This window comes from Hypomesus nipponensis, chromosome 10 (genome assembly GCF_054491055.1).
Source record: "Hypomesus nipponensis isolate SF chromosome 10, ASM5449105v1, whole genome shotgun sequence".
NCBI classification, from domain to species: domain Eukaryota; kingdom Metazoa; phylum Chordata; class Actinopteri; order Osmeriformes; family Osmeridae; genus Hypomesus; species Hypomesus nipponensis.
In genome coordinates this window covers 14,687,493-14,714,686 of record NC_140370.1, presented here as the reverse complement: position 1 = coordinate 14,714,686, position 27,194 = coordinate 14,687,493, and the positions used below count along the sequence as shown (strand labels likewise).

The 27,194-nt window shown below is 52.4% G+C and overlaps 1 protein-coding gene across 1 annotated transcript; it reads left to right on the top strand.

Moving 5' to 3' along the window:
• The first annotated feature begins 42 nt into the window (after positions 1–42).
• skila (SKI-like proto-oncogene a) lies at positions 43–25,762 on the top strand. Its single transcript, XM_084708064.1, is given in 10 exon segments — positions 43–130; positions 2,166–2,840; positions 2,843–3,450; positions 20,486–20,569; positions 21,277–21,362; positions 22,566–22,708; positions 23,686–23,835; positions 23,838–23,995; positions 24,374–24,604; positions 25,469–25,762. Coding segments are annotated over 9 exon segments (2,235 nt in total). The 5' UTR covers positions 43–130; positions 2,166–2,326; the 3' UTR covers positions 25,730–25,762.
• Positions 25,763–27,194: the final 1,432 nt, after the last annotated feature.

Genomic DNA, 27,194 nt, shown 5'->3' with positions numbered 1-27,194 from the left:
CGTATCTCATTAAGTCGTGCTGTGACGTTACTGGACTGTTGGTGTTTCTAGCTGCATCTTGTTGACGGTCGACTAGGCTTTTCAGAACGGAGGAGAACTGATAGAGAGGAGCCGATACGACCTCGTTCAGGCAAGTGTTAATACATTTTGGTTTGTCTTTTATCCATGGTACTGTAATGATAACACTTGGCTTTTTTCATGTTTACATGTTGGGCTATTTAAAGGTTTTAGCTTGTTCTACCGAAAAAAAGGCACGCTATGAGGATTTAACAGCCTAATACTACTAGCGCTCGCTCGCGCTATGCTAGCCTGGTGTTGGTGGCTAAGCTAACAAGCTGCTGCTAGGGAATCTACGATAGCTGCTCAGTTTCCCGACAGTGGAATACTCTAGCTAGCTAACGGTGCAGGCAATCTTTCGTTCTAATGTCATTTATCATGCTAGTATGTTTGAACCTGTCTGTGTTTTATATGAATTACTATATAATGATATTATAACGTTCGAAAAATACATTTTCTGGATCATTTTAAAGGGACGGTTGGTCGAAAAAGAACACACCGTCTACTGTAGCTGTGTTTCGGCGAGAGCCATCGAGTACTACTGTAACGTTTTTTGGAAGTCTCACATCCTCGGCTAAACCTAGTTAGTTGGCTAACGCTAGGCTGCTTATAAATTGGTGATTTAGCCAACATGTAATTTACCGACATTTGAATGTTTTGGTGAGCTATCTGGTGTTGTCTAGTCTGGGTTTCCTTCACCCAGTTCCAGACGTTAGACAGTGAATGTCATTATCAGTGCTGTCTGCATACCTTTGCCATCGTGGCGAGCCAGCGCCGGAGGCGAAGTACAGTTTGCACTTGCAGACGCAACGCAAAGAGGGATAGTAGAGTGCGAGGTGAGCTTGATGTTCCGTGGAGCAAGTCGCGATGTCCTTGCTAGTTTCGTAGTAGAGAGAAAAAATACAGGGAATCAACGGGAGCAGTTCTGTTCTCTATTAACATTAATATACATGAGGTCGAAAACCATTGCCATTTTGTGGGGGTAAGCGATGCTCAAGACTGGAATCACAGCGTTTAAGCTCGCCACAAACCACCGTCATTATTGGAAATGTATCATTTAACGGCACTGACACTGATGTCGCGGAGCCGATAGAAATCTATTTTACGATCCCCAAGTCATCCATCAACTGCTTTTGTGGGTTATGTTTTGTAATATGTGTTGGGTAAAGCTTGGATAGTCAAAGCAGCTAGTCCAGAATCCAGTTGAGATGCTAGCGACACCGTCCTAAGACTGAATGCGTCGTAACCATTCGACAGCCGAAATAGATTCTTACATGTCCACTCCGGCCGCATTTGGATGAGAATACACCAAAGCTCAAATATTCAGTTTTAGCTCAAAATGTTAACAGATGAAGTAGAGAATTATCCATTATATGCATATCTATAACGTTACAATAGCCATTGCTGTTTAGATTACATTCGAGTATTCTGTAAAAGATTGAATACCCAAATTGATGCCGAAGTCAGCAAAATCCCGTGGCTAAGGGGAAACACTACGTTGCTCTGCGTTTCGGTAACAATTGAATGAAGGTGAATGAATGGTCTTTTATCAATTGTTTTCCACGTAGTTGATGGGGTCAGCGTGGGGTAAGTAGACCTTGAGCGTGATAGTAGCACAACCGTAGGGAATGGGTACTGTAGTTTAGTAAACCATGAGTTCTGTTCATTTCATTTGACTGTGCGGCGATAGATGACTTGATCTTTGTTGAGTTTATTCTTCTGGGCCGCTCATATTTTACCCGCTAAAATCAACACCTCGTTTTGGTAATTGTACTTCACTGCCATTGAAGAAACAATATGCACATTTCTGTTGTTTAATTACAATTACTGAATAGTCCTGTTTGTGTGAAGTAAGGTAATAGCCATTTGGCCCAATGGTCCATGCCAACAGTCATACAACCCCCAGCCAGGACAAGGAAAGGGGCCATAAAAAATTTAAGCTCCTTATGGTTATTTCAGCATATGTAAAAGTGTTACATTTGCTACAGTAGTTTTTCAGAATGAGCATTTGTGAACAAGGTTTGAATTCTTTAGGATGTTATTTATTCTTTTACGTCCACGTCTTAAAAACAAAACAAATAAAAACCCTCTACTCTCTCTGCCCTTAGGAAGGAGACTAAAATCACTGAAAACTTCAATCATCATCACCATGCATGTGTCTGAATGCCAGAAGATTTGTAACATCTGAAAAGAGGAAAAAGAAGAGAACCCATACTCATTCAGCCCTGCTCACCATAGAGAAAACAAGACCATAAATCTGTGCTTAGACATGGCCAGTACTCAGACAAGTCTGAAAACCCCGTTCAAAGACTTGACCTCTTTCAAGGGCAGCATGAAGCGCCTGTACAGGGAGCGACTGGAAGACGCACCCATAAAAAAACGGGTGATGGCTGAAATCAATTTGAAGAGGCGCAGCCTGGAGTCCCTCCCCAGAACCCCCAAGGTGAAGAGGGAGCACGTGGAGGAGCTCCAGCGTGACTCGGACATGGATGTGGAAGGCAGGGCAGAGCTGCATATGTTAGCCTCGGCCAAACCACTGGACCTGAGCCCCGGACTCAAACACACCCTGGCCCAGTTCACCCTCAGCAGTCAGAGCTCTCTCGGGGGTCCGGCTGCCTTCTCGGCACGCACCGGCCCAGAGTCCTCCTCCCCCACAGGCATGGCTCCTCTGCCCTCTCCCCCTATCCTGGGGGGTGGGCCCCTGCTGGTACCCTGCGACAGCTCCACGGAGCTCACCCATTCCCTCCTGGAGGGAGAGTCCATCTCCTGCTTTGCCGTAGGGGGGAGAAGCGACTGTGCCTACCCCAGGTCCTTAACTCGGTGCTGCGCGACTTCTCGCTGCAGCAGATCAACGCGGTGTGCGACGAACTCTACGTCTACTGCTCGCGCTGCGACGCGGAGCAGCTGCACATCCTCAAGGTGCTCGGCATCCTGCCCTTCAACGCCCCGTCCTGCGGCCTCATCACCCTGACGGACGCCCAGAGGCTCTGCAACGCCCTGCTGCGCCCGGGGGGCACCCTCCCCGCCGACGCCTCCGGCAAGCTCCCGGTTCAGGGCCTGCTGAAGGAGAGCGAGGCCAGCTTCCAGGTGGAGCACCAGTGCCTGGGGAAGTGCCAAGGTCTGTTCGTGCCCCAGTTCTACGCACAGCCCGAGGCGCCTTGCATCCAGTGCGTGGAGTGCCAGCTGCTCTTCTCGCCGCAGAAGTTTGTCATGCACTCTCACAAGTCGCCCGACAAGAGGACCTGCCACTGGGGCTTCGACTCGGCCAAGTGGCCCTGCTACCTGCTGCTGGGGAAGAAGTACCTGGGCTCGGCCGAGGAACCCATGCTCAGACGGCTGCTGGAAGAGATGAAGGAGAAGTTCCACTACCAGCTCAAGAGGTCGCTAGACAAAGTAAGCACTTCTTAACCTTTTGTTATTCTCAGTGCCTCTTTTCATGCCTGTCTTTGATTTCTTTTGATACCAGCAGATGCCTGTCCTTAATGCTAGCCTACTTGTTCCATGTGTTTGCTCTGCTTGCCTGCGGAGGAATTAAACATTGGACCTTGTTTACTAAGAATAGCATATAGGTGTTCCAAGCTGGGGTTCTAATGAGGTTATCGCTTCTGGTGTAATGGTCTTAGGTAGACCCACATCCCCTTGTGTGAAGACAACGGCGTTGTCTTAAGCTAGTGTTGACCTGTAGAGCATGTTAGCAGGGCCAGGGGACAGGTGACATGCGTCTGGCCCAGCCCGCCTGGCCTGCTGGGTGAAGGCTTGACCAGCTGTCCCCGATAGCAAGCAGAGCCAGAGGGGAAGTGTATCATTTGTCCCTTAGGTCATCTGGGGGTCACTCTAGAATGTCACAGAACAAAAGGCCGAAACAACCCGCACTCTCACTTTAGCGCTGCTACCGTTGTCACTTCTTCAGTGAGCACTATCTGAATGGCTTTTTATGGTCTCGATCGTCCAATGTTTTTAGTTTTTTTTCTTTTTTTTTTTTTCTTCCTCTCTTTCTACACTGAATGGACAACACCAGCAATAACTTGCATGGAGAATGCCCACTTTGTATCACTCTTAGTTTCCATTAAAGACCAGAACCTCATGGAGTGTTCCTCTAAATAGGGGGTTTTGCAGCTTTTTTCCCCCTTTCTCATTATTTCCACCATTTGAATAAGAAAAAAAAGAAGAAAAAATATGTTAGTGCACAGGTCGCAAAGCCCCTATTGAAAACCCACTCCAGTTGAAAAAAAGCTCTAGATTGTTTCCACCTCCATTGACTGGTCCTTGTCTCATGACCCCTCTTGACCAAACTGGATTTCTTTTGTTTTGTTGTGGTTCATGACCAGCTGTGTGTGTGTGTGTGTGTGTGTTTACGTCCGTGCGTGCCCGAGAGAGAACAGTTGAGAACCCCCTGCCCCCCCCCCCCCCCTTGCCCCCCTCCGCTGAGCTTGTGTGTTCAGAGTTGCTTGTTCACAGTAGCCGCGGCCCAGCGTGGGTTAAGTGTGTGACTGCGGAGCAGACAAACGTTAGAACTTTTTATTTATAGTGTATACAGGTGGGAGAGTGCGCTATGATAATCTGCCTTTCACATTGTGTTTTGTTTGTGTCTCTAAGCAAGGGAGAAGCCCCGGTGTGCGTGCGTGTGTGTGTGTGTGTGCCGGAAATACTGTCTGGTGTCTCGTCTAGCGCCCAAACCACATTCCTGCCCCTCCTCCTCCTTCCCCCCGGCTTGACTGAATGCACCAGTCAGAGAGCTGGAGACACACAGACCTGCGGCCACTCAGACAGACCAACCTTACACACACACACACACATTCACACACTCTGTAAACTGTTAGGGTTAGTTGGACAGTAAGGTACACTCACAGCTCTTTCTCTTTCTAGCTCTCTCTCTCCTCCCCCTCTCTCTCTTTCTGTCTGTCTTTCCTCCCCCCCCTCCCCCCTCCTCTTTTTCTCTCTGTCGGTCTCTCTCTCTCTTGCTGTTAAGAGTGCTCGTGACACATCTCTGCCTAGGCTTGTCTCACACCTCTAGGGCCCTCTGGACCGTTTGTGTCACTACAGTTTCAGGTGATGTTTTCCCTCTGCTAGGGGAGTTTTCTGCTGTTATTGCCACAGTGTCTACTGTGGTTAAAAAAATCTTTTTTTAAACAAGACATTTATAGACTTACAACGCATCCACGGAACTGCTAAAGCTTGTCCAGATCAATCCTCAATAAACGCATCCCAAATTCTTAAAAAACCCTTTGTGGTTCTCGGGTCCAGGAAGCAGGTGACGTCGGGCACTGAGCTTCTCTGGAAGAAGCTCCTCTAGAGAGGATGTCCGAGCGTGTGAAAGGCCATCATGCTCGGAGGACCAGCTGACCCGACTCAGCTGTTCTGCTCCGCTCAGGACACTCCCTCCCCCCCCCCCCCCCCCCCCTCCTCCTCCATTGTGTGCGTGTGCGGCCGTCTGTGAGCATGTGATAACGGGAGGTGGGGGGGGGGGGGGGTACAGACAGACAAGCCTCTTGGCAGGCCACTGACCGCCTCTCACCCTGAACATCCTCCAGATTCTGCCCGCCACCCGGCGCGGTACTGGGGAGCTGCTGCTCGGCGCGGTACAGGAGAGTGACTCATACTTTTTCCGCGTCCGTGTGGATGTTAGTGAAAGGTCGTCAGGGGAGACGAGGGGAAACTAGCCTGGGAGAGTGCATGCCTTTGGATAGATGGACCGCCCGGCATGTTGTTTTAACCCCTAACTCCAGACCCCCCATACCTGCAGCGCTAGCCCCTGTGTACACACACACACTGTGTCAATGTGCACATTGAAACCCAGTTCAAGGTTTTCCAGAGAGGGGTAGCTAGGGACATTGGGGCGTGGAGGAATAGAGAGCCCTCTGGACAACCCCCCCACCCCCTTTCCCCAGCCAGCTCCCCAGACTGGTCCTATTTCCTGTTGGGAGTGTTCGGTCTGAGAGGAGCAGTTGAAAGCCCTGGTCTCCTAAGTGGCCCTTTTGTCCCATCAGGAGACTTAAGAGCCTGTACCTAGCCGTACGGAGACCTGCAGAGGAAACAGGACGCTAGCCAGACGAGACTCCACCAATGACAACAGAGAATTGACAGCTCCTTTCAGGAATACGTTTGGCGTCGGATGAAACAATGACTTCATCTGGCCCTGAAGCGATGACGGGTGTCTGTACTTCCCTCGCAGACTGATAGCGTGGCGTCATCCTCGGTACAATGACTTCTCCCACCTGATTACATGAAATAGAAACTTCCCAGACTGTGTTGATCTGTTGCGAAATAGTATTAGCTTCAAGTACAAAACGTCCCGGGCACATGTTTCTATCTGTCATAAAATCCTTTGAACACTATGAATAATAACCCTGTCAATAGCAAACCAAATGGGTCAAGGGCGTATTAAAATCTTCCGTTTTTAATTGGTCTGAGTCTTTGAGCAAGCCACGATTAGCTCAAGTTGTTAACTGGTGTAAGACTTGAGCAGTGTTGCCCAATGTCTGTGTGCCTGTTTGTCTGTCTGCCAGTCTGTCTGTGTGCCTGTTTGTCTATCTGTCTCTTCACGTCCCAGACAGCGGCTGCGGTACAGAGTGCAGACATCTGGCCTATTCGGCTTGCTCTTAGCTATTTGGAAACCAGTGACTTCATAACCACCACTGCAGCTGTGGCTCTCAATCTTGTCTGTCTCTCCGTCTTGCTCTCTCTGTCTGTCTGTCTGTCTGTCTGTCTGTCTGTCTGTCTGTCTGTCTGTCTGTCTGTCTGTCTGTCTGTCTGCCTGTCTGTCTCTTTCCTTCTCTCTCATATCGTCTTTTGCTGTCTCTTTCAGGATTTTCTTTCTTCAGTTCCCCTCTTCTTGATGTTATCTCTGTCCAGCCATCGACATCCTCTCACTCTCTTTCATTGGTCTCATCCACTCTTTCCGTTTCTCTCTCACTGCCACTTATGTCTCCGCCTTCATCGCACGCATCTAATTCCCACCAGTCATGTCGACATATAATCTCACACCATCTCCAGGCTCTTAGGCTGCTCAGACCAATCCAGACAGCGCCCAGCGCCCAAGTGTGGTTTTAAACAGTCAATAGAACCTGGGCCCCAATTAGTGGACAGTAACAAAATAAGAAGCCAAATGAGCCGATAAATTGATCGTTACATAAGCAAAAGACCACTTGTGTGTGTCTGGGAGGCGGACTGTAGAGAGGCCGGCAGAGTGTATTGATCTGGTCTGCAGCCTTGATGGATGGGCGAGTCGCTGCTGTGACACAACAAGAGAGAGGGAGGGAGAAGGCAGCCTTGGCCACAGGGCAACAGTCAGACGATAGAGAGAGGAAAGGGGGAGTGAGAGAGAGGGCAGGCAGGCAGGCAGGCAGGCAGGCAGGCACGGTCAGGGCTACAGTCAGACAAGTCAGACAGTCAGAGAGAGAGAGGAGGAGGAGGAAGAAGGGGGAGGGGAGAAGAGAAGGGTAGAAGAAGAGGGGACAGGCTCCTCGGTCACAGGGCTACAGTCAGATGAGAGAGAGAGAAAGAGAGAGAGAGAGAGAGAGGGGGGGGGGGGGCACGGTCAGGGCTACAGTCAGACGAGAGAGAGGCAGAGCCTGTTACGTAAAGCACCGTCTGTGCTCAGACATGTGCTCCTAGCCGAACCCTCCCCCCTCTGCCTTCACTCCCCTCTCATTACTCAAACTGCCATCCAGCCAGCCGACCAGCCGGGCCAGACACACAGACACCCAGACAGACGGACTCAGAGCAACTGCGGTCAGGAACACAGGGGCCCCAGGGGAGAGGTTGAGCTGCAATGGGGGGGGGGGGGGGGAGGGGAGAGAGGAGAGGACGGTTCGGCTTAGGACAGCTGCCTCCTGCTGTAGTCTTGGTCAGCTTCCCTCGACCCTCTCTCTCTCTCCCCTCTTTCTTTTCCCCTTGCTGTTCTGCTCTCTGCACGAGCCAGGCTTCTACACGCAAATGCCGCATACAACGGCTTGTTGTGTTTGACCAGGCCCCCCCCCCCCCTCTCTCTCTCTCTCTCTCTCTCTCTCTGCCCCCTCTCTCTCTCTCCCTTGTCTCTCTCTCTCTCCCCCCCCCCCCTCTCCCCCTCTCTCAGGGTGAAAAATGTACCTCGTAAGACCTCGACTGAACGAAACATGGGGTCTGGATCAGCCCTCCTACTTGCCCAATCACGCGCCAGCAAACGTTTGGCCTTTCTGTCTCTCCTTGCCTCTTTATTTCCCGTGCACATTTCTTATGTTGTGTGTTTGTGCGTAACCCTCAAACACAAACACGTTACCAGAAAGAAAACAAAAATTACAAACAACTCCAGGCATAGATTTAGTTCAGCATGTTTGTACAACCAAGAACTTGAAGAAGACTTCGTAGCAGTTCCTACAGGGAGGGTTTTATCCTCTTTACAGTCCTGGCTTGTGCTCCAGGCTGTTGTGGAGGGGCCTGAGGGTCCCTGGTGAGTGGGAGGGGCTCTGGTGGGTGGGAGGGGCTAGAGGGGCCCTGGTGAGTGGGAGGGGCTAGAGGGGCCCTGGTGAGTGGGAGGGGCTAGAGGGGCCCTGGTGAGTGGGAGGGGCTGAGCGCTGTCTGGAGGGGCCTCACTGGTATGTCTCAGGTCAGGTCAAGTTTAGTGGTAAAGCCTTTACCGCTAAAGTCAAATGTCCTTTATATTGATTCACTTGCTCTTCACGTTAACCTGGACCCTGATCAAGTAAATCATTCTAGTTTAGAAAACCAACAAGTGAAAAGACGAAGAAAAAAAATTGTATAAAAAAAAAAAAAAATCATTTGTTTCTCCCGTTTTTGTCTAGTGATTTGAAACCGAGTTTGCTCTGGTCTGTGCTGCATCGCCATGCCGACCCAGTCCCTCTGTGCCCCAGTTAGAGACGCTGCCTGGGTGAAGGGTGAACACCACGACCTTGGGCACCCGTCGCGCACAGTCGCAGCAGTCACCGTAGCGACAGGCCCGCCCAGATACGGGAGCCAGCAACTGCCACGTACGCCACAGGGACACTCAGAGACTAAACAGTCCAACCAAGCCCACTGCAGGCTGGGACAGCCCTGACTGACGGCCTGTTTGCATGTCTGGTCCACTGGGGCTCCGCCCCCCTCCCCCACTGCCAGGAGCCGAGACCACAGTTTGCTCTTAGGGAAATGAGAGGGAAGGGAAAGAGAGAGAGAGAGGAGGGGAGTGAGGAGAGGTAGGAGGGGGGGAAGGGGATAGGAGAGAGAGGGGGAAGGGAAGAATAAAGAGGGGAGGGGGGATATGGAGTGGAGCAAGGAGAGGAGAGTCAAGCCAGTCTGCCAACCAGCCAGCCTGTCAGAGACGACAACAGAGAGGATTATGGGATAGTTCCGACAAGATAAGACAGGTGTTACTAGTCAGGGCTGTTCTGTGGCTGGGCTGTTTTCTGGGTAGCAGAGCAGAAGAGCTGTAGTATTAATGAATCAATGACTGAAGAGAAGATTAACTGTCCAGAGTCTCATCTCCCATGGAGACCGTCAGAAGGGGGGGAGAGAAGAGGGTCTACTGTAAAGGATTGTGTGTGTGTGAGAGAGAGAGAGAGCGAGCGAGCGCGTTTGCATTTGAAAGGTTCCTCTGTGCTGCGGCCCGTTGGGAACGCTGATTAATGGAGATATAAATGGAGAGAAGGCGCTTTCCATAGGAACACCACACACACAAACAAACACACACTCTCACTCCTTTCATATTTCTTTCCACACACACAGTCTGTCACACACACAGTCGCAGACAGACGCGCAAACGGAGGATATCAAAGCTGTGTCATGCGTCCCACTGGGGTGCCACTCGGCACAGCCACAGCACATTAAGACTGCGCTCCCATTGATCCATTATGCATGATGCAAACACAGGCAGAGAGACGGAATCCCCCTCCCTTTGACTTTCAACCCCTAATTTATTAGCATGTTCGATAATGGCTGCCATTTCCATATGGAAGTGATCCCACTGTCCTCGTTTGATGAGATATTCCGAGTCTTTTATCAAATAGGCTGTGTTTTTAATGGCCTTGTGTACCCAGCCTGGGGGAAACCAGAGCTCCTATCCCTTCTAGCTTGTTATTAGCTTAGCTTTCAGCCCACGCGCTCCATAAAAGCGTGTAGACCTGGTGTCTGAATTATTTGGATTATAGTAATTGGCATATTACCTGTGTGCGATGCAGGCTTCCCAGCCTTGTCCTCACCCATCACCACGTACCTTGCTAACTACAATGGCTGTCAAAGCAAGTGACATTTTAGTTGCCAGGTTTTTCTTTTCTGTTTTCCACCCCCTCTGTGGTGTCATGTTTGTCTCCTGTATTCCCACCTGCATGGATGGCACTCTGGGGAAGGTCTCCTTGATGTGTTTGAAAGCCCTGTTGTACACACACACACACACAGACACACAGACACACACACAGACACACACACACACACACACACACACACACAAACACACAGACACACACACCAGAACTCTTTCGATGTTCCCAGGACCCCCCCCCCCCCCCTCCACAACACAGTAAAAATAAGAGCAGGTTTTCCCCTGTAGTCTTTACTCCACTTAACACCCTTAACCACAGCAGCATCTGAACCTGCCTTCCCTACTCTCCTGAAGACTCCCTCCAAGACACCTCACTAAAGAAGTCGTTTAGCCCGTGTGTTGGCTTCAAGTCAGAGTGCATTACAGAACCAGAACAACTGTAGCAATCTCATCAAATACTTCAGATGCCTCATGCCAAGCATTTTTTATCACAGACAAGCCTTCCCTATATGACCTGCCTCCTTTGTCTATGCAGGGGGTTAGGGAACGACGACACTCAGGCTGGATGATACAGATGGGTTAGTCCCAATCTTTATGACAGCTAGTTGTTGATAGGCCGACAAATACCGCTGTGTTTGGGAGCAGTCGCCTGCTAACATGTCCAATTTATAAACAGGCTTCCTAAACTCGTCAGGAGTGATGGGGGGGGGGGGGGAAACATAGTCCAAGCCTTGAACTCTGACCGGAGCCGTGTGGTTCTGTGGAGAGGCGGTGTCACCGCGACTGGACCCGTGGCGGGGCTCAGACATGCCGGCCCCGGGCTTGACCGCGGCGACATGGGGACATGGCTGTGTGGCGGTGTCAGACGGTGACGGATGCACGCCCACCCACGCGCTGAGCTGTGATACAGTTCTTGTGACAGTGACAGACTTTGGTGCTACCCACAGACAGGAGGGGGCAGGAGAAGGAGGGGGGGGGGGCAGTGATTAACTGGATCACACACACACACACACACAGTCTCACGTACACCTCTTTTCGGTGCTTTGGTCGAGGTCACTTCCCCCCGTCAGCGTGTATTTCCTTCCTGTAGCCTGACTCATGGCCAGCGTCATTGTTCTTGTGGTCTCTCTGTCTCTCTGTCTCTCTGTCTCTCTCTCTCTCTCTCTCTCTCTCTCTCTCTCTCTCTCTCTCTCTCTCTCTCTCTCTCTCTCTCTCTCTCTCTCTCTCTCTCCATGTCTCCTCTCATCATAAAATCATAAGGAGATTGATTACAGCGCTTAACCACTCAAGCCCTTTGATCTCGGCCCACGCCCAGGTGTGTCACGCACTATGGACAGTGATTCACACGTAATGAATTCTGAGTCTGACTTTGAGCGTCTCTGGTGGTTTGGAAGGTGTGCCTTCCCAGCTCATCATAGTCACACAGTGTGTTAGATGAGTTTCCAGCCACAGTGCTACTGTGATGGAAACACACAAACCAGTGACAGCTTTAACCAGTACATCGCCGGCGGAAAACACGTCGTTCCTGCGGCTTTTTATATTAGTTTCCCAGAGCCGCAGTTTTCCTTAAACGGTTTCTTTAACGACAGGACACTTGCATGCTGAAGTGAAGTGCCTGTCCATTTTCCTTTGAAAGAGGAGAGGGGGACTCAGAGCCTGGTGTAGCCTCCTGATGGGTACCTGACAGGTGATCTCCCTCTTTCTCTCTCTGTATCTCTCTCTCTGTCTCTGTTTCTCTCTGTCTCTCTCTCTCTCTCTCTCTCTCTCTCTGTCTCTCTCTCTCTCTCTCTGTGTGGCAGGCTGGCCTGAAGGCTCCTGTCAGCTAACTGACTCTCCATAAAGAGACAGTCAGTAAAGCCCTCTAACACGCTGCTACATGTAATATGGATGAGACTGGACCCCCACGAGAGCAGACAGGAGGGTGTGAGAGAGAGAGAGATGTGGGTGTGTGAGAGGGTGTGTATTAAAATGTGTGTGTGGTATTACCCCTCAGGGTCTTTTGGCCAGGTGGAGCAGAGGCTGTATCTCACGATAATGCTGCAGCTCTCTCTCACTCACTCACTCACTCACTCACTCACTCACTCAGCTAAACAGCTACCTAGCAACCACACACAGTGTTGTCTACTGGTGCTGTATTCTGCACTAACCAGACTTGAGAGCAACCTGATCAATATGATTGGAGTGACTGCCAGTCTCTAGAATGGGGTCGGCCATCACTATACATCCCCCATCATGGTGTGTGTGTCTCTGTGGGTCTTGCTATGTAGAAATGGCAACGCCTGCTTGCATACTGAATGGAGTCTGCTTAGCAACACTCATCCTTAGAGGCAAAGTCTTTCTCTCTCTCTCTCTCTCTCTCTCTCTCTCTCTCTCTCTCTCTCTCTCTCTCTCTCTCTCTCTCTCTCTCTCTCTCTCTCTCTCTCTCTCTCTCTCTCTCTCTCTCTCTCTGTCTCTGTCTCTGTCTCTCTCTCTGTGTGTCTGTCTCCATATCTCATTATTGCAAGCAGCCGTACTTTCTCTCCTCATCCTGTAGTTAGCTTCTGCACAGATGGCCACCATGTCATTACAGTGATGAACCAGCGGCCCTCCAGTTAACTGGAATCTCTTTCTCTTTCCTCCATCTCTCTCTCTCTTCTCTGTCTCTCTATCTCTCTCCTTTCTTCCTCCCCTCTCTCTCCTCTCGCTCCTTCTCTTTTTCTTCTCTGTCTCTCTCTCTTTTGCGCTCTCTTCTGTGTTGGCTCTCTGACGTTGTTTGTTGCACCCGGGGGCCCAGATGGGTGACTGGTTAAGTCAGACAAGGTCCCCACTGGCCTCATTCTCAGCTCTGCTCAGAACCACTCTTTGTGTACGTGCCTGTTTGAGTATTCTGTTTGTTTGTATGTGTGTGTGCCCAGTGGTGTGCTTACTGTAACATGCGTCATCATCATCATCGTCATCATCATCCCAACCTCCCACACAGTCGTTTGATGGTGGGTGGGTGTGTGTCTGTGTATGATGATGCGCGTGTGTGTGTGTGTCTGTGTATGACGGTGTGTGTGTGAGATTGTGTGACAGTGTGGCGGCCAGGGCAGGACTGGGAGGTGAGCTTTGACAGCTGGGTAATTAAGACTCCGGAGGGCTGGCAGAAGTGGAGCGCAGACTCACCTACATCTACTGGGGCAGGAGCACCTTCCTCTTACTGGGGCAGGAGCACCTTCCTCTTACTGGGACAGGAGCACCTTCCTCTTACTGGGACAGGAGCACCTTCCTCTTACTGGGGCAGGAGCACCTTCCTCTTACTGGGGCAGGAGCACCTTCCTCTTACTGGGGCAGGAGCACCTTCCTCTTACTGGGGCAGGAGCACCTTCCTCTTACTGGAGCAGGAGCACCTTCCTCTTACTGGAGCAGGAGCACCTTCCTCTTACTGGGGCAGGAGCACCTTCCTCTTACTGGGGCAGGAGCACCTTCCTCTTACTGGGGCAGGAGCACCTTCCTCTTACTGGGGCAGGAGCACCTTCCTCTTACTGGGGCAGGAGCACCTTCCTCTTACTGGGGCAGGAGCACCTTCCTCTTACTGGGGCAGGACATTGAAATGTGTGTGTGTAAGTGATGATGCGTGTGTGTGTGTGTGCGCGCACACGCGGGGCATGCGTGTGGGAACAGCTTGCTCGCTCACAGTGTTGCTAACCGGGTGAGAGGCCTCTAGGTTCAGTAACTAGCCTTCAGCTCGCTGCTGCACGGAATTTGATCCATACATGCTGTGGGTCGAACAGAGACGTCCAACGGTGGTTGGTTGCTGGTGTAGGTCACTCCTGCCAGGGCTGGAGTGCAGCCGCCCCTCCCCTCACACGGCTCATTCAGAGTATTTAAAACCCTGCCGGAATACTCGGGTTACACGGTCTGCCGTCGTACAGGTCAGAGGTGTCTCTGACTGGAGTGTGACTGAGACGGAGAGAGTGGCTGTTGCATCCGTCAGACCTGTTCTCTTATCTCAGGGACGGCAGTGTCCAAGCCTGTTTAGACTGACTGACTCGGTCGCTACTGAAACTGCGGGGGCTGTATTCCTGTTGTGTTTGTGCAAGTCTCCCTACTAAAAAAACTCTGCCGTCAGCTTCTGTGCGTTCTCCCAGATGGTGCCATGGTTCCTGGCTGTCTGTAGCTGGAGCTGGGGCCTCAGTACTGAGGCCCTGTCTGTAGCTGGGGTGGTGTCAGTACTGAGGCCCTGTCTGTAGCTGGAGCTGGGGGTGGTGTCAGTACTGAGGCCCTGTCTGTAGCTGGATCTGGGGGTGGTGTCAGTACTGAGGCCCTGTCTGTAGCTGGAGCTGGGGGTGGTGTCAGTACTGAGGCCCTGTCTGTAGCTGGGGTGGTGTCAGTACTGAGGCCCTGTCTGTAGCTGGAGCTGGGGGTGGTGTCAGTACTGAGGCCCTGTCTGTAGCTGGAGCTGGGGGTGGTGTCAGTACTGAGGCCCTGTCTGTAGCTGGAGCTGGGGGTGGTGTCAGTACTGAGGCCCTGTCTGTAGCTGGGGTGGTGTCAGTACTGAGGCCAGGAGACAGGCTTGGCAGGCCAGACAGGCTGAACCAACAGAGCCTGGCAGGGAGCGGAAGGCAGACTGTGGTGTGTGTGTGTAGTGTGTAGTGTGTAGTGTGTAGTGTGTAGTGTGTAGTGTGTGTGTGTGTGTTGTGTGTGTGTGTGTTTGTGTGTGTGTGTAGTGTGTAGTGTGTAGTGTGTAGTGTGTAGTGTGTAGTGTGTGTGTGTGTGTGTGTGTGTAGTGTGTGGTGTGTGGTGTGTGTGTGTGTAAGTAAGAGAGCTCTGCGTTCTCCCTATGACAGCTGTCTAGACATGGTGCCCATTTGGGCCAAAAAATGTGCCTCAGGCCCCCACCAAAGCTGGTCAGGAATGAACCTGTCCTTATCTGTCTGTCTGGTTGTGTGTGTGTGTGCGTGTGGATGTGTGTGGGTGTGTGTGTTGTGCTCGCGAGACAATGAGTATGGCGTGACTGTGCTGTGTTGGATGTTTATCAGGTTCTGTCTGTAATGTGACGCAGTAACGTGTGTGTGTGTGTGTTTGTTTGTCTCTGTGTGTGTGTGTGCGTGTGTGTCAGTGCACACCCCAGCTGCAGCTTCCAGACAGTCACATGGGCTGTGTCCATCTGAGCGTCTGTCTGTCTGCAGCGTCATCCTGTGTCAGCTGCCTGCTTGTGACGCCGTCTGTTTTCCATACACACTAGAGAATTGGGGACTGCTTGTGGTTTATTGATAAATACCCAACAGATTATATAGTCCAGTACAAAGGACTCACGTGTGTGTGTGTGTTGGGCATTTGAGACTGGCATAGTGTGTGTTCCTACTCTGTCCTGAGGAAACAAGTGGCATGTTATATCTAGTGATATAAACATCGCCAGACAAATACAGCCGTTGAAAACTTAGTAAGCATTAACACACAGTCTTCTTAATTGTTAGGATGAACAGGAACATAATGGTAAACTTAACTTAACAGTGAAATGCTACCAGCAAGATTTTTTTTTCTCTGAATAAGGAGTGCCTGCTAGTCTGCTTTTTGACACCCTCTCAGACTGTCTGGTCTGGAACAGGATGTGGTTAGAAACAGACAAGGCGTGACCGTGTGTGCGTGCCCGCGTGAGCGACTTGTTTCCGCGTGTGTGCGCGTCTTTGTATGCGTGTGTGTGGCCTTGCGTGCGTCTTGCTCTCGTTACTCCAGCCTCCCTCACTCGCCGTCTCAAAGAAGAATGAAAAGGCACATAAATAAAGGCTGTTTTTCTTTTTTCTCTCACTCCCGCCCCCCCCCCCCCCATTCCTCTCTAACTCGGGAGGGAAGTAGGAAGGGCTTTTCTGGCCTCCCCCTGTCCCCCCTGTGTGCCATCGCTGCTGGGTCTGAAGGCCAGCTATATGAAAGCTTCAGAGAGGGGCCACTGCTCAGTGTAGGAGCCAGTGGAGCGGAATGGGGGAGGGGGGGTCGGCAGGGGGCACAGGCACGGCTTTGTGTGCCCCCTTTATTCCCCCCCCCCCCCCCCCCCCCCCCACACACACACACACACACACACACACACACACACATCTCTCTCTCTCCCTCTGTTTTTGTCTCTCTCTCTCTCCCCCTCTCTTTCTGGGTCTCCCTACCCTGGGTGAAGTAGAGTGAGGAGCTGGACATGGTTTTGTTTGTTACCAGTGGATCAATATATGGAGACAGGATCAGCCTGGTGAAGAGTGTCCCCGTGTGCGTGTGTGTGTCGTTAACATGCTGCTCTGTTCACCTCTGGTGTGAACATGCGTCTTGTAATCTCGTCACTGGCGGGACAGCTCTCAGTACAGGTGTGAATGCACCTGACCCGCTGAGGACGTGTTGAGATCACTCACACACAAACTATGTGTCACGGGCCACACTGAAGGACCGCCCCCTCATCTGACATCCTCTGCTTTAGCGGAAGACTGTCCACACTCTTCTGGTTTGGTCCTGACCCTCCCAAGGAACAGACTCAGTCTGGGTTGTTTTGATTTCTTCTTCTTCTTTTCATTTCCGGCCGACCAGGCACAGGAAGTGCACAAAAACGCAAAAAAACGCATTTGTTCTTTGCAAAAGGGGGAAACGATGCAGGCGACGTGTTTATCTTCACGTAGAGCGTGGGAGAGAAGGTCTATCTCACGTGGTGACTGGAGACGTATCCTAATGCCAGGCGTGACCTGAGAGATGTCCATTTGTGACCTTATTACCCAAGACTCATGTTGACGTAGGTGTAAACAAGAGCCTTGGAGATGGAAACCAGTGCCCACGCTCACACACACACACACACAAACTCTCCCAAGGGATGGAATGGTATAGACAGGTGAACACGCTCTGTGCCCTAGATACATTTGTCATTAACCTAGTTGAGTCTGTTCATACTATGTACACATAGTGTGTGTGTGTGTGTGTGTGTGTGTGTGTGAGGGGGGACACATGGTGTAACGGTGTGTTTATAGCCGTGCTTATTTATGTGTTATGTTCGGCATGTATCGTTGTATTTTTAGCTAGAGTTTGGCAGAGTGGACACTGGTGTGTGTGTGTGTGTGTGTGTGGTGGGCACAGGTCACATGGTCCTCCTATGGGAAGCAGCTGCATGCCGATGGGTCCGTGTGCAGGCTTCTGTGTGTGCACGTTTTTAGTCGAGCAGTGTCTTGACTCTTCCTTTAAATGGAGTGTGTGAGCGCTTGCTTTTGTGTATGTGTGTGTGTGCGGGCGAGCTTGCGTGTGTGTGTGTACGCTGGTGTACTGATGCGTGTGTGTGTGTGCGTGTGTGTGTGCGGGCGAGCTTGCGTGTGTGTGTGTGTGTGTGTGTACGCTGGTGTACTGATGCGTGTGTGTGTGTGTGTGTGTATATGAAGTCCTGCAGCAGACTGCTACTAGATTAGAGCGGTGTGTAGCGGGGCAGAGTGGGTGCTTGGAATGCTAATCCACACTGTCACGTAGGCTGGCTCTAACAGGGAGCAGGGGGACCCAGTCTGTAGGGCTGGAGCATGCAGGAATGCAGCAGGATGGTCCCTCCCCCCAACCCTAACCCCACCCCCCACCGAAGAGTGTGTGCGTGTGTGTGTCACAGCAGCAACCCTGGATAAGAGAGGTGCTTCATTACTGTAGATTAGAACAGAGCTGCATAGCAGGTGTTGGGGAGGAGGGGGGAGGGGGGGGGTTTGGACAGAAGGAAGGAGAGAGAGGGAGTGGAGATATGGAGAGGGAGGGTGGATATGGAGGGGGAGAGGGAGAGAGGGAGAGAGAGGGAGTGGAGATATGGAGAGGGTGGATATGGAGGGGGAGAGAGGGAGAGGGAGAGGAAGGGAGAGGGAGGGAGAGGAAGGGAGAGAGAGGGAGAGGGAGGGAGGGAGGGAGGGAGGGAGGGAGGGAGGGAGGGAGGGAGGGAGGGAGGGAGGGAGGGAGGGAGGGAGGGAGGGAGGGAGGGAGGGAGGGAGGGAGGGAGGGAGAGGGAGGGAGGGAGGGAGAGAGAGGGACTCAGAGATATGGAGAGGGGGATGTAGGAATGATGAGGCAGAAGGAGCGGTGGAATGAGTGGATGAAGAACAGACCAGACGGGGAGAGACAGACCAGGCGATGCTTTAAATCACACACACACACACACACACACACACACACACACACACACACACACACACACACACACGCTGCACGCTGCCACTCATTATGGACTCACAGAAGCCACTTCCAGATTACCAGGAATAATGAGCTGGTGTGTGTTTTTTGTATGTGTTTGTGTGGGTGGGGGGGGTTGTTTCAAGCTCCAGACAAGCAAGAATCAGAGAGAGAGAGAGAGGGAGAGAGAGAGAAACAGGCAGCCATTAAACCTGCCGATGTAGCCTCCTGTGTGTGTGTGACACACAAACACACCTTCACCCAGACACACACACACCGCACCATACTCCCACACACACACACACACACACACACACAGACGCGTTAACGAGCCGCTCAGCGGGGAGTGTCCCTGTCAGTGGTCATGTCTCTCGGTAGAGGTCAAGAAGATGAGAGGTCTCTCTCTGACCTGCTGCTAATGTTGGTTTGGCCCCGCGATGACACACTCACACACACACACACGGGCGCGATCGCACGCAGGCTATGACAGTTAGAGGGCTCTGCAAGGCTTTCTCACCACTGCAGTGGGCTTATTGTTGTTCCTGTCATCCCTCCCTCCCTCCCTCTCTCTCTCGTCCTCACCACCACATCCCCCCCCCCTACCCCTCTGCAGTGCTCTCTGGCTCTCTGAGAAAACACCCCCCACCTCACGCACGTAGCTCTCAGCCTCAGACACACCCCCTGCCTCCACATGCTCGTTAAAGGAGAAGTCCGGGCTAATATTTAACACACTCGCGTTTACAACCTTTTTACACATTTACATGCCAGGCCTACACGGTCATCCATATCATTATAGATACTACAATGGTAGTCACCCCTTACACTACACACACACAAACACACACTCACACACAAACAAATGAGCAGCAGAAATGAATGGAGAAATATAACCATATCATCTGTCCTTCTGGCTCCCAGGATAATTAGTGTAACGGGTAAATAGGGAAAAAATTCATCAGAGAGCCTGTTTGTTATTCAGTTAAACTGTATTGTGTGTGTGTGTGTGTGTGTGGCGGCGATGGGTCTGGATCTGTGGATTAGTGTACATATGTTAGAGGGAGTGTGTGTCAATAATGTACAATATGGCTTTCCTTTCACTCTTCCTCCTCACTCACCTCTCCAATTCTCTTGGTTTTGGAATTCTCCTTACTGTTCATCTGTCTTTGTCTTCAGCTCCACCTTTTCCTGTCTTCCTCCTCTCATCTCCTTCCCCTCTTCTCACCCCTCCTCTCCCTCCCCCTTCTCCCCTCCCCCTTCTCTGCAGGAAAGTCTAGTTTCGTTGGTTCCTGGGCAACCAGTTGGTCAGGTGTGTGTGCGTGTGTCAGCTCAGTGGAACTGTAGGCAGTCTGTATTGTCAGTTCTGTCTGTTAGAGATAAGCATCAGCCCATCAGCTCATGGTCTCTGGCTGACTGTGGCCTGGATAAGCTCAGAGAAACACACACACACACACACACACAGTCTACACACACACACACACACACACACACACAGGCAGCCGCGCCAGCAGTATTGACCAAACAGACACACGAGTGTGTGTGTGTGTGTGTGTGCCAGACTGACAGAATCATGTCTCCCACACACAAACAGGTCTTTGTGTTTAAACGAAATACTACTTCCAGCTGTGCTTCATGTAGGGCAACCCCCCCCCCCCCCCCGCACACACAAAACTCAGTCTCATGTCTGTTTTATTTATATTCCTACCACTATCTGTCATCTCTTGGTCTGCTTTGTTGCGTGTCGATGCCGCTCCTTTTCCTCTGTGTTCCTGTAGGACGCAGTTCGTCTTCCTTGTCCACGTCGGTGGTAGTTCACTGTCTTCCTCTCTGGAGGGTCGTTGTTGTGTCCTGGTCGCTTTAGTTCCTCAGACTCGTCTCTGCTTGCTGCTTGGACGGTATACGAGTTTTGCCTGGTGGTTTTCCCTCGTCTTCCGTGAGGGTTTGGGGTTGGTTTAGATGCAGTTCTCTGGCCGTGTGTGAAGCCCTCTCTCTGCTACATAAAAGGGCGTTACAGATAAATGGGATTTGATACGCGGCGTGGATCCTAACCCATGTCCCTGCCCCTGTGTGTGCTTGTTTCAGAAGCCTGTGGACGAGGTGAGGAGATCCCCCACAGAGCTGTGCTCCCCCAGCGTCAAGCAGCTTGACACCGACTCCGGAAGAAAGGTCAGCTCTCTCTCCTCCTCCCTCTCCCTCTTCCCTCCCCCCCGGTGTCCTCCTCCCCAGCCTGCTACACACAGGGTCAGACTCCCAGGTCACCCACCCCCTTCCCCCTCACACATACACCTCCATTCAAAAGGCACGCTTCACCCCCCCCCCCCCCCTTCTCAAACAACCATTCACACACCCCCCCCCTCTCATCTCTGTCAACCTACGACCCTCCCCTGCTATCATTACCCTGCCCCCCAAGACACATCCACACAAGTAAACACACAAACACTGAAAGACAACTCCTCATCTTTCACTCTCCCACACACACAAACAAGGACAGACACACCCTGCCTCCCACCCCCCTCCCCCCTGTGTTGCAGCGGTCATCACAAGATGTGTGTGTGTGTGTGTTCTGCCTAGTAGGGATCTGGCCCGGCTCTTAGAAACCATCCATCTCCACAAGCATGGGTTAGCCCTCACAGATAGTTGAACAGCAGAGCCATGTTACACACACACACACACACACACCCTCCTCACTGTGTGTGTTCGGGGCTCTATTCTGCTCACAATACAAACTCGATTTGTTAGTATAATTTGTCTTCCTCGCTACAGCCGTTAGACACACATGTGAGGGGAGTGGAACGTGCATGCCTTTGCCCTTTGTGGATGCCACGCGCTCACGTCCTGACTCCCTCTGGCTTGTTTTTCCTTCCTATCTCCAGGGTAAAGGTCCACCCTCACTGGTCTTCAACCGGCTGTTCTCTGACATCAAAGAGGAGTCCGGCCACGCTCCTCTGTTGCATCCCAGGTACTACATTACCCTGCCCACTGCCCCTCTCCACAGTGCTCAGATCATCCCCTGCTGAATCACACACTGCTACAAAGGCATCCATCCACTACACTGTGAATCCGTGCAACAATGCATGACTGTAGGTATTCTGGATTGTGCGTACAGTATAATCCCTAAACCATTGCCTCTCACCGTCCCGCCATTCCCAGAATTCCCTGGGGCTGGCGTGAGGGCACAGTCTGCGGTCCCCACTAATCTGCCCCAGATTAAGGCTGGTATTATGTGTGTTTAGCCCCGTGACAGCCAGTCAGGGCGGTAGGCTAGTCCAGACTGTAGGGTGAACCAGGATTAACAGTGTGACCTCAGGTAGTGCTCAGAGTAGCCTGCTCTCTGGGTCAGCAGCCCAGGGATACACCAGGATGAACAGTGTGACCTCAGGTAGTGCTCAGAGTAGCCTGCTCTCTGGGTCAGCAGCCCAGGGATACACCAGGATGAACAGTGTGACCTCAGGTAGTGCTCAGAGTAGCCTGCTCTCTGGGTCAGCAGCCCAGGGATACACCAGGATGAACAGTGTGACCTCAGGTAGTGCTCAGAGTAGCCTGCTCTCTGGGTCAGCAGCCCAGGGATACACCAGGATGAACAGTGTGACCTCAGGTAGTGCTCAGAGTAGCCTGCTCTCTGGGTCAGCAGCCCAGGGATACACCAGGATGAACAGTGTGACCTCAGGTAGTGCTCAGAGTAGCCTGCTCTCTGGGTCAGCAGCCCAGGGATACACCAGGATGAACAGTGTGACCTCAGGTAGTGCTCAGAGTAGCCTGCTCTCTGGGTCAGCAGCCCAGGGATACACCAGGATGAACAGTGTGACCTCAGGTAGTGCTCAGAGTAGCCTGCTCTCTGGGTCAGCAGCCCAGGGATACACCAGGATGAACAGTCAGGATGACCTGACCCTCACCCTGACCAGGCTGGCTAGCCGTGTGCTGCGGTGATGCCCCCGTCACTGTGTAACTGTGGGTGTCATATGGCTGAGGCAGTTAGGGAAATAGGGCTAGTAATCAGAAGGTCGCTGGTTTCGATTCCCGGCTGTGCCAAATGACGTTGTGTCCTTGGGCAAGGCACTCCACCCTACTTGCCTCGGGGGGGGGAATGTCCCTGTACTTTCTGTAAGTTGCTCTGGATAAGAGCTTCTGCTAAATGACTAAATGTCCTGCATGTGTTTTCCAGTTATTACCTGTACACCTACGATAAGATGGTGGCTCCCAACGTATCTCTGAGGAGGGAGGAGGAGGTCAGCCCTGATGTGCTGGGTGCTCTGCTCAAACACCACTACAGCCGGAGAGGCTTGGCTGCCCAGGAGCCCGCCATGGGTCAGTACACGCACGCACACGCCCACACAAGCACACCGCATGCAGACACACACAAATAGACACGCACACACACAATCGCACACCAGATGCACACAGACATACTTACTCACGCACACACACACCTTGAGGTACCAGTCTCTGGGGGAGAGGTGTTGGGGTCAAAGTGCAGCAGAACCTGCTTACTTTCCCCCAAAAATTCTGTCTCTCACCCTCCTACTCCCGCTTCCTCTTCTTCATCACATCCAGATCTCTCTCATTCCTCCCATTCCATTTCATCTCCTTCTCCTTTTCTCTGTGTCTATCCCTGGCTGCTATCTTCACATCTTCTTTCACACCTCCCCCCTCTGTGGCACCCTGACAGGTTTTTCTACTCTGTTTCTTTCCCATCCTCCTAATTCATCTTAGTTTTTTTCTCACTGTCTTTCCATCTCGCTCACTCTTTCTCTCACTCTCTCGCTCACACTCTCTCTTCCACCTTCCTCGCTTTGATCCCCCCCTTCCCATACACACACACTCACTCACTCACTCACTCACTGACACCCTCTCTGCCTGTCTCTCATTCTGTGAGTCACCCATTTAGGTTTGTGAGTCTAAAAGGCACCGCCTGCTTCCTGTCACGCATATATGAATATATTAGTCTGACATTCCCCCTTGGTGAGCGGCCCGGGGCACTAGCCCAGGCCCCATACGGGCCGCCGCTAGCGCTGGAAGGGTTAACCTTTCCTGTCAGCCACACACTGACACCGACACACCATCATTATCAGCCGGACAGGAAAGGCAGCACTGCCATCCCTCTCATCCCTGGTGTGTGGGCGTGTCTGGGGGCTGGGCCTCGTATCCCGTGGCAATGGAGACTCTGACTCAACTGCCGTGGGGGGGGGGGGGGGGCACAGTAGACCGTCCTCTGTTTTCTGCGCCTCTCAACCTCTCTCTCTCTCTCTCTCTCCTCCTTCTCTCCTCCCTCCCTCCCTCCTCAGATCTCCACGCGTCTCCTCCTGCCCCCTCCGAAGCCGAGGACGCCAAATCCCAGCGAACAGCCGCCGAAGAGAGAGAGCAAGAGCGGGAATGCGAACCGCGGGCTGTTTCCATGGAGACCAGCCCGGGCAGCAGGAAAGCCGCCCACTCCCCGCCCCCCCTCCTCCTCACTCGGGGGCGTCGGCTGTGACGAGCGAGGACGCGGGGGGAGAGGACGACAAGGACAGGATCGTGGTGGAGATCATGCAGATGTACAGCAGGCAGCAGGAGAAACTCAACTGCACCCTGCAGAAACAGCTGCAGCTGGAGATGGTGAGTCAGGCTGGCCGGAGAGAGAGACCCAGAGAGAGAGTGAGAGAGTGAGAGAGAGTGAGAGAGAGAGAGAGAGACAGAGAGAGAGACAGAGAGAGAGACAGAGAGAGAGACAGAGAGAGAGACAGAGAGAGAGACAGAGAGACAGAGAGAGAGACAGAGAGAGAGACAGAGAGAGAGAGAGAGAGAGAGAGAGAGAGACAGAGAGAGAGACAGAGAGAGAGACCCAGAGAGAGAGACCCAGAGAGAGAGACCCAGAGAGAGAGTGAGAAAGAGAGAGACCCAAAGAGAGAGACCCAGAGAGCGAGTGAAAGAGAGACCCAGAGAGAGAGAGAGTGAGACTCAGTGTGTGACCGGAGCGTGTCCCGTTGTGTCCAGGAGCTGGAGGCGGTGTGCGGGGGCGAGGCGGCGCGCCTGCGGGAGCTGTCTGCAGAGCGGAGCCAGCTGCAGGTGGAGCTGGAGGCGGTGCAGGCGGAGCAGGCCCAGCGGCTGGAGCAGGCCCGGCAGGAGCAGAGGGAGCTGGAGGCTCGTCTGGACCAGCTCAGGCAGCAGAGCTGCGTGTGTGAGCCCGGGGCCACGCACCTGCAGGAGGCCCAGTACACCGCCCAGGTACGCAAGCACACAGCCTGGAGCTGGGGACACACAGACAGGCAAACAGACAGACGGGCAGACAGACGGGCAGACAGACGGGCAGACAGACGGGCAGACAGACGGGCAGACAGACGGGCAGACAGACAGGCGGGCAGACAGACGGGCAGACAGACGGGCAGACAGGCAGAGACGGGCAGACAGGCAGAGACGGGCAGACAGGCAGAGACGGGCAGACAGGCAGAGACGGGCAGACAGGCGGAGACGGGCAGACAGACGGAGACGGGCAGAGAGGCAGACAGACTGGCAGACTGAGACAGACAGACACACACCACACCTGGGAAATCTGCATGTTATTGATTGAGTCATTTCATGTTTGACACTCAGTGGGAAGTGTGTGTGATATAGAGATAGTGTGTGTACTACTAGCCAGACATGCAGTGTGATCAGTCTGTGCAGTACACTGGGCCTTTGTTTGGGTTTCCACTAGACTTTATCTTGAGATAGGGGCTGTTATGCTGGCCTGGACTCTGGAATCTAGCCCCCCTCTTCCCCCCTCCAGCTCTCGTACAGTCTCCCTCCACTCGCTCTCTGGCATCTAGCGCAGACTGTCTGGCTGTAGGACTGTGTGTGTGTGTGTGTGTGTGTGTCTGCATCTGTGTATGTGTCCAGTGCATGCCAATGTCTGAGTACCGTTCAGACTAACCTGACCTCACTTTCCCTCCCTCCCTCCCTCCCTCCCTCCCTCCCTCCCTCCCTCCCTCCCTCCCTCCCTCCCTCCCTCCCTCCCTCCCTCCCTCCCTCCCTCCCTCCCTCCCTCCCTCCCTCCCTCCCTCCCTCCCTCCCCTTCCCTTCTTCCCCTCCCTCCCTCCCTCCCTCCCCCAGCTGGTGGACCTGCGTCAGAGGTTGGAGCGGGCGGAGGCCGACAGGCTGGAGCTGCAGGGGGAGTTGAGGCGAGAGCGCGAGGCGCGGGAGAAACTGGAGTGCCTGATCTCCCAGCTCCGGCAGCAGATGGCCCAGTCTGGCACGGCGGGAGGCAGCCCTTCCCCTCCCCCGACCCCGTCCTCCTCCACTGGCCCCCGCAGCCTCTCCCCGCTGCCCGCCTCCTCGGAGGCCCCCGAGGAGTCTGCCTCTGGCCAAAAGTAGCCGCCGTCGCGTCGCCCCCCCCCCCTCCCCCCCTTCTCGATCCATCAATCTTTTTTTTTTTTTTTTCATCTCCCACCAGCCCTGCCGCCCTTCCAACTCCACACCCTGCCACCAGTTCAAGACTACATACTGTAGACAAAAACAAAACAGCTTGAGCCTGAAAGAAGAACTCTCTTGACTTCTTTAGCCCCCACTACCCCCCCCCCCCACACCCATAACTGTTGCTTGTTGTCTCAACAACTTGTATTTTTCTCCTTCACACCTCCCTTCGATTTTTTTAAATACATATATATATTTTAGCAATGTTGAAAAACTTGTCATTGTTTTATTTTTTTTACATCACTTCAAAGTTCTTTTTTTTTCTTTTTTTTTCTTTTTTTCTCTTCAATCATTTCCCTCGATCCTTAAAACAGTATTTAAAACCTTTTTGGGGATGTATATGTTTGTTTTTATTTATAGTTTTACTGAAACCAAACAGCTGCTTCACAGAGTTGAGGCTCTGTTTTTTTCCTTCCCTCGTTCCCTTGTCCCCTCGCTCCTTCTTTCTTCTTACTTGGACACTGGACTTGACGTGTCGTAAACCTACAGACACTTGGGAGTTGACACAGACTCTGATCCCAGCCTCTTTACTCTGATTGAGTGGAACTCTACTTCGTACTACAACTACCTGGCACGGAAACCGGGGCCCAAGGACACAAAATGGCGGCCATGCGGCCGGTCTCTGTACATTCAGCCAGTGCTCATTACCAGCCACAGCAGGAAACTGCATGGACATTTTCATTTCACGTTATATTTTGTTTCTTCTGCTAAGAAACAGCTGAGAAAAAAAGGTTCTATGTGTATAAAAACAAAGTATGTGGGGGGGTGGGGGGAGGTAGAACGTTATTGTACATAGCATTTGCAGTTATATGAAAATAGATGGTGGTGAAAGTCAGATAGGTTGAAGATGAAAAGATTCTGAGCAGAGTTGGCCTTCTCCAAACACAAACTCTTTAGACTTCTTCCTTTACTCCTCCTCCTGTCTGTCTGTCTGTCTGTCTGCATAGCTGCAGCTGGAGTCCCTCTCACCCTCCTCCCTCTCCTCCTCCCTCTCCTCCCCCTCGTCCTCCTCCTCTCCCTCCTCCTCGTCCTCGTCCTCCTCCTCTCTAGACCAAACAGTCTGACTGTGATTACAGCCAGCCACTTCCTCCACCCCCTCTCCACCTCGTGACCCCACAATTTATACACCTGTTGGCAAACACACTAATGCCCTCTACTGGGAAAACAACCTCCTGTACACAGCGGGGGGGGGGGGGGGGGTAAAAGTCACAAAGGCCAGAGACAGGAATTGACACTGCCCTTGAAACAGCCAAGCTTTAAGGCTGAGAGAAAATGTTGTGCATCAATCGGATCCCCCCTCTGGGAATGGAATGTGGCGCGTTTTGAATTCACTCACGCTGTTTTTTGGTACAAGGTCTCAGAAACC